The sequence below is a fragment of the Mustela lutreola genome, chromosome 13, assembly GCF_030435805.1.
Source record: "Mustela lutreola isolate mMusLut2 chromosome 13, mMusLut2.pri, whole genome shotgun sequence".
Classification (NCBI taxonomy): Eukaryota; Metazoa; Chordata; class Mammalia; order Carnivora; family Mustelidae; genus Mustela; species Mustela lutreola.
In genome coordinates, this window is record NC_081302.1 from 57,506,635 (window position 1) to 57,521,423 (window position 14,789).

At 34.3% G+C, this 14,789-nt stretch overlaps 1 protein-coding gene across 8 annotated transcripts in view; it reads right to left on the bottom strand.

The window, feature by feature from the left end:
* Positions 1 to 539: 539 nt before the first annotated feature.
* Positions 540 to 14,789, bottom strand: part of ZC3H13 (zinc finger CCCH-type containing 13) — a 100,230-nt gene continuing 85,980 nt past the window's right edge. For 6 of the 8 annotated variants that reach the window (XM_059143682.1, XM_059143685.1, XM_059143684.1 and 3 more), the window contains 4 exons: positions 13,166 to 13,318; positions 11,920 to 12,120; positions 6,198 to 6,361; positions 540 to 1,431 (listed from right to left, as the gene is read on the bottom strand). In XM_059143682.1, coding sequence (XP_058999665.1) covers positions 1,261 to 1,431; positions 6,198 to 6,361; positions 11,920 to 12,120; positions 13,166 to 13,318 — 689 coding nt within the window. In that variant the 3' untranslated portion in view covers positions 540 to 1,260. The remainder of the gene's footprint in view (positions 1,432 to 6,197; positions 6,362 to 11,919; positions 12,121 to 13,165; positions 13,319 to 14,789) is intronic. The other 2 variants (XM_059143686.1, XM_059143683.1) reach the window with 1 other exon arrangement.

Consider the following 14,789-nt stretch of genomic DNA (forward strand, 5'->3'; position numbering starts at 1 on the left):
GACAGTGAATGAACAGAAATTTTACATCGGTACCATTGCTACCTTTAGAGGATACAAACTATTGACACAGGTAACACAGGATTACAGTTTTAACAAAAAAAACCTGTGAGAACCAATGGGAAAAAAATTTTTTTTGATTGGTTTCCTTTATTATGACCACTATCTGCCCACAAATTCTACAGCTTGGACTCCTTTTCAAATCCTTCTAAGAGTCTGTTTCATGAGTTACACATATACACACAGAATAAAAACAAACATCATAATTTAAAAAATGAAGTCATTTTAAATTTATAGGCTAAACAGTTCAATGTAGTCAAAGGGTATAGCTCTGAATAAGATGATGGTAATGGATTTTAAAGCTCAGAAGACAAAGGTCTGTTAACTTCGGCTTTGTTTCAAGTATTACAGAGCTGTATTTGAAGTATATGCCTCAACTTCTGTTGCCTTATTGAGCAGTAAAATATTTGAAGTATGAAACGTAATTTTGATGACAAATGCTTCAGAACATCAGGAATAAGATCAATAAAGAGCAAAGTGAATCTAGAACAAGGAAAGGAAAGGTACATTTATTTTAAAAATAAAAACAGCAGGCAGTCTCTGACAACAAACAAAACCACCAAGAATCCAAACACGTCTAATATACATTGTAACAATGCACATATATTTAAAAAAAAACAACAAAGACTCATTAGTAATTTTCTTTCTTTCTTTTTTTTTTTTTTAAAGAACTTTAGAAAGGAAAAAAGTACTTCGGCTCCCTCCTGCTGTAGGTCTGCCCACAAACGCAGCATGCGCGACCAGCATCCTCTTTCAAGAGTTCTGTACAGCAAAAAATTGCAGTGTGTGCATTCATTATGTGGACACACTGATTCTGAATAAAATCGGTTTCTGTAAGGATGATCCAAAACATAAGTCAGCAGGTCCATTTCATAAAAAATATTCAGAGGCTGCAAGAACAGTGGCAACCGTTTTCCAAAATCTTCAGTTTTAACAAAAGGTAGAGAGTAACTGCTAAATCTAGATGTTTTCACATTATTTTGCATGAGTATCAAGTACTGTGTAAAAATTTATGTAAAATCTTAAAGTTAGCCAAAACTAGTGTCTTTTAAACTTTAGATCAAAGTTGTTCTTCCCCCTTTTACCATGGCTGATAAATCTTTTCTGCCTTTGTCCTGAATGATATCTGTGAAACCAAAGAACTCTGAAAAAAGAGGCAATCCTGAAGGAACACGGTACCAGAAACGTCACTGGAATTCAGTCTTAAGACACACACAGTTCCTGCTGGACGCTGGACTGTGGGAGTTTATTATCCTCCACCTTCTCGTGTCCTGGGGCAAGACAGGTGGTCTTCTTTTTAAACAGCCGAAGACTCAATCGTAGCAAGTCACTGTCTACCACTGGAGCGCCCGTGTACGCTTGTTTTACATTCCCCTAATTCGAAGAAAACAAAAACAGATTTTAAAAGATGGATATTATTGGTTAACAGTAGGAACGTCAGGGTAACCTCTAACAAAAAAATCAGAATGGCAAGAAAAGTTAATTTGGGATGGATATTTAAAAGCAAAATTGAGATGTTTTCAGATTCAAGGAATCTTAGAAAAGAAAGCGATCTTTGAAAGGGCACCTCTTGCTTATGAAGTAGGATCTTTAGCAATCCCTGACAGGTAATCAACTAGCTTTTATTTCCAATGACAAAGCAAACAGCAGTCACTGCACAATCCTGAGCATGTCGAAATAAAACCTTTCTTTAGAGCTGCACACTAATTCAATCTTCCTCTTCCAGGACAACCTTTCAGTCCTCGGAAGAGAAGCACTGAACACTCCACATTCCTTACTGGTCTGTTACTGTCCCATGAAACGCAGTCTCTGTAAGTGAACAAATTCCCTAGGAAACAGCTGACATTGCAGTATACCGAGAAACTACCACCTTCCTTCTGCTAAAATGTGTATCTCTATTACTGTAAGTTAAGGCTACATTAGCATTTTTGGAAGTTGCGGTCCTACCATTTTATTAAATGTTCTCCAACTATGTTCATAAATGAAATAAGGTGAGATTTGACTATCTAGCATTCTGCCATTTCTCTTCTTTCTAGGATCCTTAAAGGAACAGTGCTTCCTTGATCACACGCTGTGATATAGTAAATTGACCTTTTACATGTAGTTCTGTGAGTTTAGACTTGTGTACTAAGTCACTTAACCAGGATGACAATCAGAGAAGTTTCATTGTTCAGAAAACTCCCTTTGCTGTCCCTTTGTTCTAACACCCTCTGCCCAGCTCTAACCCTTGGCAACCAATCACAGGGTGTCTCTGATCGTTCTGCCTCTCCAGAACGGCAAATAAATGGAAATTATATATTGCATGCTTTCTGAGACCTGCTCTTGACATTAGTCCATGTTGTTGACAGTACTGGCACTTTGGTTATTTTTTATTACAAATTAGTAATCCATTATATGGATGTGCCCCAGTTTACCAATTAGCTTTGTATAGAACGTTGAGGTGGTTTTCAGTTGTTGGAGACCGTGAAAAGATCTGCTATAAGCTCTTGTGGACAGGTTTTTATATGAACCTAAGTTTTCATTTTTCTAAGGTAAATACCTAGCAATGGGATTACTGGATCATATAGTGAGTATATATTTAACTTTATAAGAAAAACCAAACCATTTTCCAAAATGTCTGGCACCACTTCGCATTTTCACCAGCAATACATGGCAGTTTCAACTGCTCACAGCCTTACCACAGGGGTTTTTGGTGTTTGGTTTTTAGCTATTATAACAGATTCACAATGGTACCTAATTTAAGTTTTAATCTGCATTCTCTAGTGGTTAATACTCTTTAACATCTTTTCATGTGCTTAACCATATATATCCATTTATCCTCTTTGGTGAATTGTCCATTCAAGTCTTGCCCATTTAAAAAAATTGGATTGCCTGTTTTCTGTTAATTTTTGAGAGTTCTTTGTATACTCTAGATACAAGTTCTTTTTAAAAAATTATTTTGTGTATTCTTGTTGCTTGACTTTCCATGCAGACTTTAGAATCAGTTTGTCTGCATCTACAGAACCAACCCTGCTGGGAATTTGCTGCATTGTGTTAAACCTGTAGATCCATTTGGGGAGTCTCCTAATCTTAAGTATATTGAATCTTTCAATACACGAACATGATCTATCTCTCCATTATTTAGGTATTTTTTTTGATCAGTGTTTTATAGTTCTTGGCACACAGATCCTGTAGATGTTTTGTTAGATTTATACCTAAGTATTTTTTGGGGGGAGCCATTGTAAAAAATATTTTTTCCCCTTCACTTCAATTCCCAGGTACTTCTATATACTATTAGTATATGGAAATACAGTTGCTCTTTGCCTGCTTTGTAGCCTGTGACCTTGCTAAACTTATAAGTTCTAAGAGTATTTCTGGTAAATTCCTTGAAACTTACATGTAGACAATCATGTTGTCTGTGAATAAATACAGTTTTACTTCTTCCCTTCCAATTTATAGGATTTTTATTTTCTTCTGTTACTGAACTGGCTAGAACTTCCAGTAAAATGTAGAGTAGGGTAGTGAGAATAGGCATCCTTGCCTTGTTCCTGATCTCTTCAGGAAATCTCTCAAACTTTTACCATTAAGTATGATATTAGCTGTAGGTTTTTGTAGATACCCTTTAAAAAGTAAAAGACTAAGAATTATTATAAAGGGATGCTAAATTTTATTAAATGTTTTTTTTGCAGCAACTGATATGATGTATATTTTTTCTTTTTGGTCTGTTACTATGTAGATTACATTGAATGATTTTAAAATATTAAGCCAGCCTTTAATTCAGACGATATATGGTACTTGGTTGTGGTGTAGTCTTTTTTACATATTGCTGGCTTTGATTTCCAATTTTTGAGGATTTTTTATGTCTATGTTCATAAGAGATAGTGATCTGTAGTTTTCTTGATATTCCAAGTACTGCTGGCCTCATACAATGAGGTGGGAAGTACTACTGTTTCTTCAATTTTCTGGAAGAAATTATGTAGAAACGATATTATTTCTAACTTAAAGGTTTGGTAGATTTTGCAAGTGAAACCATCTGAGAGTGGAGAATTCTTTTCCAAAAATAAAAAACAAAACCAAATAAAAGAGACATAGGACTATTCAGATTTTCTATTACTTCTTGAGGAAGTTTTGGTGCCTGTGGCTTTTACAGTAATTGATCCATTTTTTCTAAATTGTCAAACTTACGTGCATAGATACAATATTATCCTTTCAATAGGATAATATCTGTAAGACCTGTAGGGCATTACCAATATTTTTCATTTTTTCAGAACCAAATTTTGGGTTCACTACTTCTGTTTTCCTATTTATTTTTGGTATTCTTTCTTTCCTTTTGCCTCCCACAGGTTCTATACATTCTTTCAACAAATCTGAGTTAAACTCATTTAGAGCAGCTAAGTGTTCTCTTTGTATCCTTCACCTATCTCTTCTGATGTGGAGTATTATTTATATATTTTAAAAATCATTCTTTATTTAAAGATAATGCCAATATATGAGTTTGCTATCTTTACACTTTTTTTCATTATCCAGTAAGTAGTACCACTTTCCTCAATGAATGGTCCTATTCTGTACTTTTCTTTCATAGTTATACATTTTAAAGGTTTTTGTTTATATTTCTTAGCATTTTTCATGAGATTCTGTAACGTCTGAAATTTTTTTCTTCAGTTGTCTCTTCAGCTTTTGAGCAAGTATTTTTAACCTCGAGCAATCAGAAAGCTCACAATGCTTTTTTTAGATGGATCATTTAAACATTTATACTGTCCCACTGTAACTTTTTATAATGTGTCATGTGCTAGTTAATGGTCTGTGCCCTGCACTAAAGGATAATAAGGTTCTGACAAAAGAATTCTGAGAACAGAATTCTCAAGGAGAATTTTACAAGGGTATTTTTAGTTGTCACAACTTTTGAAAAGCATATGGCATATTAGAGGAGGAACGAGGAAATGCTACAAAATATTTTTTATAAAAAGGGGGCAGGACTCTGGTGAGACTTCAAGATGTGCAGCCTCTCTGCACTGAAGCCTCCTCCTTGAGCCAAAAGAACATGATGTGACGGATTATTTTTCAAATTTGGTACTGAGGGTGGAATACCACTCTGACTACATAAAAGGGAAGGTAATTCATTACACGCATGCTTATTAGGGCTACCTGGGGTTTAATTCCCTGGGAAAAACTTCCAACTGAGAAAAGCTGCAAGGAGGACTAGGCACCTAAGCAACTGAATGAAGGGAACTAAGTAAGTAGTGTCGAAGTATATAAAATGGGAGTGCGAAGAATGATTGTAGCAGCTCTGTAAAAAGTAGTTCTAAGCCAGGACTTTTATCAGGAAAGACCTTAAAAACCTCCTATGCCTTGTATCTGTTTCTACTTTAATCTTTTGAATTCATCCCTTGCTTTTTCATGAATTTTTCTTTAATGAAGTACACTTTCTCCCATCCAAGTACTAACCAGGCCCGACCCTGCTTAGCTTCCGAGATCAGACGAGATCGGGCGTGTTCAGGGTGGTATGGCCGTAGAAAATGAAGTACACTTTCTGCTAGCAGTGTTTTCTTAAATGTCCCCAGGTAAAAAGCTAGTGAGTATTTCTCTGATCTTTTAATACCAACTCTCTTAGGCTTTTTAAAGTTAAGACTTTTTCAATTTCTCATGATCAGATCTCTCCCAAATCTAAATTTCTATTTCTCTTATGTTTCAATTCCCTTTACTCTTCTCAAGTAAAAGCTTAAGTATAATCACTTTAATTTATTTTCCTTTCTTCTGACTTGGTACATTCTCATAAACGCTACTTCCTATAAATATCATCATTCTGTGTCTGGAAAATTTTTTCCCCCCGATCTTGTTTAGATAATGAAACATACTAGAAATTTACCTTGAGGAACTTTGCAAATGAAAATAATTCACAGAAAGAGTATTTTAAACTTTATGCATATAATTTTGAATAACAAATTGCTATGCACAAATGTTCATCAATACTATTAAAGTAAAATGAAAACTATTATAAATAGAATTCTTCCTTTTATATCTATAGAAGACTAGGAAACCGAACTCACAAAAGCAGATAATGAGACCTTAATCTCACCTTAAAGCAATCAAATAGGGGGAAAAAAAGCCATTCATCGATACAATGCATACACTCTGCATTTTTTTTTTCAAGGAAACAGTACCTTCTCATTTTTAACAAGCTGCTTCCTGATTGCTGAATCCCGTCTGAAGCATAACGCTTTACAACATGGTCCAAGATTACTAAGGAGACTTGCTCGCTCTTCTTTTCGTAGTAATGCAGCCATGTTGAGAGCCCCCAATTCATGTTCAAAAAGACTGTCTGCATCTTCCAATAAAAACAAACAGGCATTAAGTTTTCCGAAAATAGGGAAGTGTTACTGGCTGCTTCAATATTCCAAAGTCTGTACTTTACCAGTTGGTGAAAATTACTTTATATTAAAGGCAATATACTTACACATAGTATGCCACAAAACAAGTCTCAAGAAATTTAGGAGGACTGAAATCATATCCTGCATCTTTTCAGACCACAACAGTATAAAACTAGAAATTATAAGGATAAAAAAAATGTGGAGGCTCAACAACATCCTTAGTTATTGAACCTACTAAAAACAACCAAAGGATCAACAAAGAAAGAGGGAAACAAAAAATACATGGAGATAATGAAAATAAAAACACAACAGTTCAATATCTTGGGGATACAGCAAAAGCAGTTTTCAGAGGGAAACTAAGAGCAATAGAGGCCTACCTCAAGAAACAAGAAAAATCTCAATCTATCCTTAAGCCTAAAGGAACCAGAAAATATAAGAACAAAGCCCAAGGTGAGAAGGAAGGAATAATAAAGATCAGAAGAAATGACAGAGAATTAAAAAAAAAAAAATCAGTAGAAAAGATCAATGAAACCAAGAGCTGGTTCTCTTAAAAGGAAAATCAAGGAAAAAAGTAAGACACAAATTTAAGAGAAATGAGAAAGAAGTAACAACCAACACCAGAGAAAAACAAAAGATTGTAAGGGAGTACTATGAAAAATTATATGTCAACAAACTGGACAACCTAGAAGTGGATAAATTCCTAGAAACATACAGTCTTCCAAAACAGAATCAAAAAGAAATAGAATCTGAACAGACTGACTGCTAGTAACAAAACTGAGCTGGTAATCAAAAGTTCCCAACAAAAGTTCAGAAGCAGATGGATTCACAGGTGTTCTATCAAAAACTTAAAAAAAGAAAAGCTAATAAGTTAATACCCATTCACCTCAAACTATTCCCTAAAACTACTTCACCTCAAACTACTTCCTAAAATAGGAAGGAAAGCTTCCAAACACATTCTATGAGGCCAGCATTACCCTGACACCCAAACCCAAAGACATCACAAAGTAAGAAAACCACAGGCCAATATTTCTGATGAACATTGATGTAAAAACCCTCAACAAAATATTAAGAAAACACATTCAACAGTACATTAAAAGGATCATTTACCAAGATAAAATGGGATTTTTCTGTGGATGCAAGGATGGTTCAATAAGGATAAAAATCCTATTACCTCATTGGTGAAGAAAAAGCATTTCTTTGCTTGAGAAATGTTGAGAAAAGTCAACATTTGGGAACATACTTCAACATTAAAAAGGGCAAATAATAAATAAACTCTTAAAAAAAAAAAAGGGCATAAAAGACAAACCCATTGCTAACCTCATACTCAATGGTGAAAAAAGTGTTCCCTCTAAGATCAGGAATAGCACTCTTGACACTTTAATTCAGCACAGTACTAGAAGTCCTAGCCACAAAAATAAAAGGTGTCCAAATTGGTAGGAAGAAGTAAAACTGCCACTGTTTACATATGGCATAGCACACAGAAAACCCTAAAGACTTTACCAAAAAATTTCTAGAGGTAACAAATTATTTTAGTAAAATTGAAAGATACAAAATTAATATCCAGAAATCAGCTGATTTCTATACACTATAACAAAGTTATAGACAAGGAATGAAGAAAAAAATTTCATTTATAATTGCACCAAAACCAAATAACTGGGAATAAACTTAAACAAGGAGGTTAAAGACCTGTACTCTGAAAACTATAAAACACTGAGGAAAGAAACTGAAGATACAAATGCAAAGACATACCATGCTTGTGGTTTAGAAGAATAGTGTTAAAATAGTCTATACTACCAAAGCAACCTGCAGATTCAATGCAATTTCTATCAAAATACCAATAATGTTCACACAACTAGAACAAATAATCCTAAAATGTGTATGGAACCACCTAAGAGCCCAAATAGCCAAAGTTATCTTGGGGGGAAAAAGAACAATGCTGGAGGGATCACAATCCCAGATATCAACATATACTACAAAGCTACAGATAAATTAATACAGAGAACAAACTCATGGTTGCTGCGGGGTGGGGAGGGAAGGATGGACAATGAGCAAAATGGGTGAGAGGCAGCTTCCAGCTATGGAACAAAGAAACCACTGGGATGAAAGGTACAGCACAGGGGATATGCTGAATAGTATTATAACAGCATATGATGACAGACGGCCGCTACACTTGCGAACAGAGCATAACACAGAATTGTTGTATTGCTATATTGTACAACCGAAACACAATGCCAACCATACTTCAAAAATTTAAAAGGCATTATATTCTCTGAAAGGTCTTGAACATGTAGTTATGTTGCTAGTCTTAAACAAAAGTAAATATTCAGATAGCCTCTTTAAGAGGTAAGACACGTAGCCTTAGGGAGAAAGAATTTAGACTTTGATTGCTGTTCATGACTGGAAAGAAAAGTTCAAGTTAGAAAGTGGAGTTAAATTCAGTATACTGCTTACCCCTGACTATTACATAAAGTTCTAGATTACATTTCACGACTTTATTATAGCAATATTCAAATGCAGTAATACATTTTGTGACCTCTTAAAAAAAAATCAGGAAAGTGACAAGATGTTAGACAACCCGCAAATTTTATCCCAGATTTGGTCACTATTAAAAGCAACATATTAAAATCAGTCATAACACGCCAAGATGGGGAGAAAACACTTAAATATCTCCTTAGCTTTAATGGAAAATAAAGAGGTTAAAATAGACAAAAAATCAAAATAACAGAATAGGGCCAGTTAGGAATCCAAATATATATATAACAGAGTAGTAATTTCAAAGCTAGCATTCTATAAGCTAGCCAGAAGGCCAGAAGTACCAAAAGGTACCAGATACCACTTATATGATATGATCAAATACGTTACTGTTACAGTCCACAAAGGAAAACAGTAATTAACAGCTAGTAAAAACAAAGTAGACATATTTAAGAATGAATGTGACTGCATATTTCACTTTCATTTTCTGAACCACAAAGTACAGTGAGAATAGATAATTAAACGAGTTAGTCTCACCTAATATATCTAGTCAATAGGTTTGTATACCTGTCAGTAGGAACAGAATATAAGAAAAGGGTAAATAAATATAAAGAAAAAACTCAAAACCAGTTTGCAAATGTTGGTGTCTACCAGAATTATCTGAGGAGCTTTCTATAATACAGTGCCAGGGTTCTACCACAGTTATCTACAAAACGTCCAGTTGGACCAGCATACCTAAGTGGAAAAAAGCCGTTACTCAGGTGAATAGTCATAAAACATACTGAGCCGATCAACAACAATCACAAAAAAAACCCCAAAACCCCATAATATTAACTACCCTTCCATTATAATGTAGAAGAAATGTGCACGGAGCCCATTTTATTCCTTGGAAACTAGTCACTATGACAAATTTCTTTTTGTTGAAATCCTTATTTTCTGCTTTTAAAACAATACAAAACACACACTTGCACATGTCCTTAGAAAGTCCAACATGGTTAAACTTCCAGTTTCTTCATGGTTCTCATTTTACTTTTTTTTTTTAAATTAAGTCTTCACCCAACATGGGGCTTGAACTCATGACCTTGAGGATCAAGAGTTGCAGGCTCTACCAACCAGGCGCCCGTACTTGTTTTTAATCTATCACACTATACACAGAAAACCCAGACAAAAGCAATTTAAATTTCAGTATACATGTAAAGTTTCAGTCTTCAACCTTAGAATTTTTTTCAAATTTACATATGATGTAGGGATATACTTTCTTCAGTATTGGGTTACTGAAACAGACTAAATGGGATAGGAAAAAATCAGTTATCAATTATTTTACAAATACCTACTGAAAACCTACTGTGTGTCAGGTACTCTTCTAGGCAATAGCATAATTAGAATGTCTAAAATGATTAGACAAAGAATACAGCAGTAAACAAAGTCCCATCCCTTAGGACACTTCTATTCAGCATCATGTACCAATTCTCTCATTCTCTAAAAAGCTATCACAGCAAAAAAATAGGAGATCTGACTGATAAGCAACAACTAACCCCCTTTTATAATGTATGTCATCAAGTTAGGGTCAAACTGCATTTCTGTAGTTAGCAAAATCATAGGAGCAAACAGCTTCAGAGGTGGGTAAGACCTTAGGGGTTTCGTTCCATCATTTTATACCCATAGGAATTACCTGCTTAAGGTCACAGAGCCAACCAAACAAGGCAGAAAGTGGGGGGCAGGAACCCAAGAGTTTGGTCATTTGTCAAGTTAATATACATTCACAATTATAATTTGTTTCATATACATACATTCTGTGTTCATTGGGACATGTCAAAATAAAGTGTTTCAGAGCTTATGCTAACAATCGGGAAAAAAAAACCCATGAAACAAAACATTTTCAATTTTAGGAAAAAGCTTAATTTTAAGAATTATTTTACTTTCACAAACATGATATAAAATTAAATGCTGCTTTGATGTTTTTCTCCTTTCCTTCTTTTTACCACCCAGTCATCCCCCTCCTATTAATTATTGATAAGGTAGGAACCAGATAAAACAGAAAAAAATACATAAACTAAATAAAGGAATATCCTAGAAAATAGAAAAAAAATGGTAGAACAGTGAAAAGTTGTTGGCATAAGGTCTAAAATCAATAAAATATTTTCAAAAGAAATAGTAACAGTATTTATTGAGTGTCACTACATATGAGGAATTGCTCAAAGTATTTTCCTCATAATACCTCTTTTTGTTCCTCCTAATGATCTTACGAAGCTGATGGTCTAATTATTCCCAACATACAAATGGTGACACTAACAAGTAGCGATTAAATAATAGCTAATCAGTGGTGAGCCTAGTGAGGAATCCAGACCATCTGGCCTAGACACCACGTTCAAAGTTTTTAATTCCTTTGTTAAAGGCTCAACCTACACATCTGCATTTGGGTAGAACTCTGCATTTCCCAAAGGAAAAGGGTGCCAAGACACCCAACTTACTTAGATATGAAAAATATCTATTCCATTCTTCCAGGCTCTGCTTTGTTTAGTTTTGGGAACACCACTGAGCGCTCTGACATTTGAACTTACCTGTTAAAAAAGTAATTATGGTAAGAAAGATCACTTGGGCTATTTTCGTAACTTTTCTGTGGGTTTTAATTTTCATGGTCAAAATTGCTTTTTAAAATTTCAAAGAAGAGGGGCACGTGGGTGGCTCAGTGGGTTAAAGCCTCTGCCTTCAGCTCAGGTCATGATCCCAGGGTCCCGGGATCGAGCCCCGAGTCGGGATCTCTGCTCAGCGGGGAGCCTGCTTCCCTTTCTCTCTCTGCCTGCCTCTCTGCCTACTTGTGATCTCTCTCTGTCAAATAAATAAATAAAATCTTTTAAAAAAAAATTTCAAAGAAGATTTAAATAAAGAGCATGAGTGAATCCTCAAACAAAACAAACAAAACATGAAACAAAAAAACCCAGTTCCAATATGGTAAGTGCTGCATGAGAACAGAACAGCACCCTTTGCAAAGGCACTTAATTAACAGTTACAGCAGACACTGCACAAAATAAAATGGAATTACCTTTGGGTTTTTCTAAAAGGCTCTGACATGTTTCTTTGACTTTGGTGAAGAGTTCAGAACCTGCCAACTTCTTAGAAATCCCAACTCTTAGCATAACAGCTGCAGGTGTGAATTTTAACAATGCAGCCCCAGGCTCTCGTGGTTCTTTTGGATGCTTTGGCATAAGACCAGACCAATCCACATCTATCACATCTAATGGATCTGTAAAAAGTTAAGAAAAGGATTTTTTTCCCACACCAAGAAACATTCTTGTTATCTTTAGAGAAACAAAAATTGCAAAACACAGCATTAAATAAGTGCTTTGAACCAAAAATGTCTTATTCTTAAAATGAAAGCTTTCCTATAAAGACAAATATTTAGAATCTAAGGACTTTACAATAAAAAACCTCACCAAAAGAAAATAGGCAAGCAAACAAAAACCCAAACACATTCCTATAAATAACTCAGGCAGCGGCTATTAATACTAAAAACAAATAATCCACCCACTGACAGGGAACAACTGTGAAAAATTAACAAAGTAGTATTCTATTTAGAAGTACCTAATGACATATAATAAAAAAGGTAACAATCATACATACCTTCTACATTAGTAGGAAAAATTACGAAACATAAAAAATTAAGTCAAAATAAAAGTTTAATATTTTACATACCCACACATAGCAAAGAGCCTCATGATGACTTAAAAAAACGTTAAAACAATCAGACTATTTGGGATATTCAACAGGAACATCAATGGGTGTTATTTCATGGTGCAGTCACTAGAATAAGCTCTGGCAATGCATAAAGTATATTATAAGGGAAAATAATTCGGTTCAGAAAACTGACAGGTATACAGATACTGTTCAAATATAATTTCAACGATTGTGAATTTTTGAATGATTGTTTCAAAAATTGGTTTGTGAAACCACAATTTTGAAGTTCTGTACCATATGTCTACCACCTAGAACATTGTTAGGCAATCAGTATTTGGTTAGATTCTAGGTCATGTAATATGAATCTTAACCTGTGGAATGGAATCTTAGAACTTTGCTATTGGGACCCTTTCCAATTTATGGACAATGTCTACTTAAAAATGAGCAGACCATATGGACTATAATTTTCATTTTATTGGCCTTTCAGTCTTAAACATAAAGGGAAAAATTCCAACTGCCTTTCATTAATTCACACAGCATGAAAGGGAACAAAAACTACCTTAAAAATTATCTGACTTATGATATTATGTTCAACCACACTTGTAAATGATTACCTGGCATCTTCTCCTCATCCTGTTGGTCTTCCCTCTTTTCAGCATCACCTGCCAGAATTTCATCTAGCTCATCATCGCTGATTGGCTCATATCCTTCTCCAGCACCAGATCCTAATGAATGTGCATCATCTAACTTGGATTCGTCATCTCCTGCTTTGGAAAGATCAATTTCTTGTCAAAGAGCACATCTAAGGGACATCTAAGTGAAACCAAAGAGCAAACACTAAAAATACCTGAAAAGTTTTTTTTTCCTTAGAAAACTACATTTCTTAATTATTTAAAATACTTAACAATTCAAAAAGAAAAAAACTGAAATTTAATGGCAAGAACACAGTATAACAGCAACATCGAAACAAGTTATAAGAAACAAGTTACAATTAAATTATGACATAAGGTACCACTAATTTATTAATGTTGCTTGCATGTGTCAATTTCTTATAAACTTCAAGTAAATCCAAATTTACTAACTTCAAAAGGATGCAATAATTTCTTTACCTATATAAGCTCATTAACTCAAAAGACTTGCAGACCTGTTCATAGAATTTAGCTGATGATATGAAGATCTTTACAGCAGTGAGGTAAAAATGTAAAAGTGCCATTAATCTTCTCCCTACCTCCCCATTCATCGTCCCTATTCCAACACAATTTTAAAAAGAATGCTGTAATATAATTTTAAAATATTTTGTTGGTACCACCAGCATTCATTTTATTTACCTTACTTATTTATCTCAACCACATAAGCTAAGCTTTGTCACCTGGTGAGTTAGTTGTGAACTTAAAACTTTCCCAGAACTACACAGTATGCTTAATATTTCTAATCAGCAGTTACCCACATACTTTACTGAGTTTACAACACTAGTTTTCAAAATGCAACACTATGCTTCACAGGTATAAATTTGCAGCAAATAAAATACAGTAAACTATGAGATGTTTCTAGTCATCCCATAATTTTCTATTCTATTAAATTCTTTAATAATCTCCTTATGCCTCCACCAATTTGCTTTTAAGGTAACCAACTTTAATGAGTTCATTATAGAAATATATGTCTAAACATATATGCAAATAACATTTTTATTTTTTCAAGTTTATCCAACTAATTTTCCTACTTTAGGAATAAAATTTTTTATCTCACATTAGGTAATTCACCTATAAATTTTTATGCTATGTTATCTGTGATCACAACCAGTGAATGATATGATGTATCTTAGGGATGAGGGCCACTGACTCCAATCACAAGAGAGCTATTATAATGATTAGTTCAGTTATATTCAATTATACCCCAAGGTTGTACCTCCATTAGTGCCATCACGATTTGAGGCTATTTATGCTCATTATTGAGATGGAACTGTAATGTGAAGAATACTGAGATAAAAATGTTTCTGTTAGGGAGAAAAAGTATCTAACAGATGGTGTACTGGAATATATCTAATCAGTTAACCAAGAAATGGTAAAAAGATGTTTACAGTTCCAAAAGAATATGAATTTTACTCTGGGCCCAATGTTATAATATGGCAAATGAAAAGAACAGTAAAATATTGCCACTTACATACAAGTATCTCATAATTTCTTGAGGGATTGAAATGCAGAGGTTTTATCAGAATGGTATATGCACTGGTACTAGAAC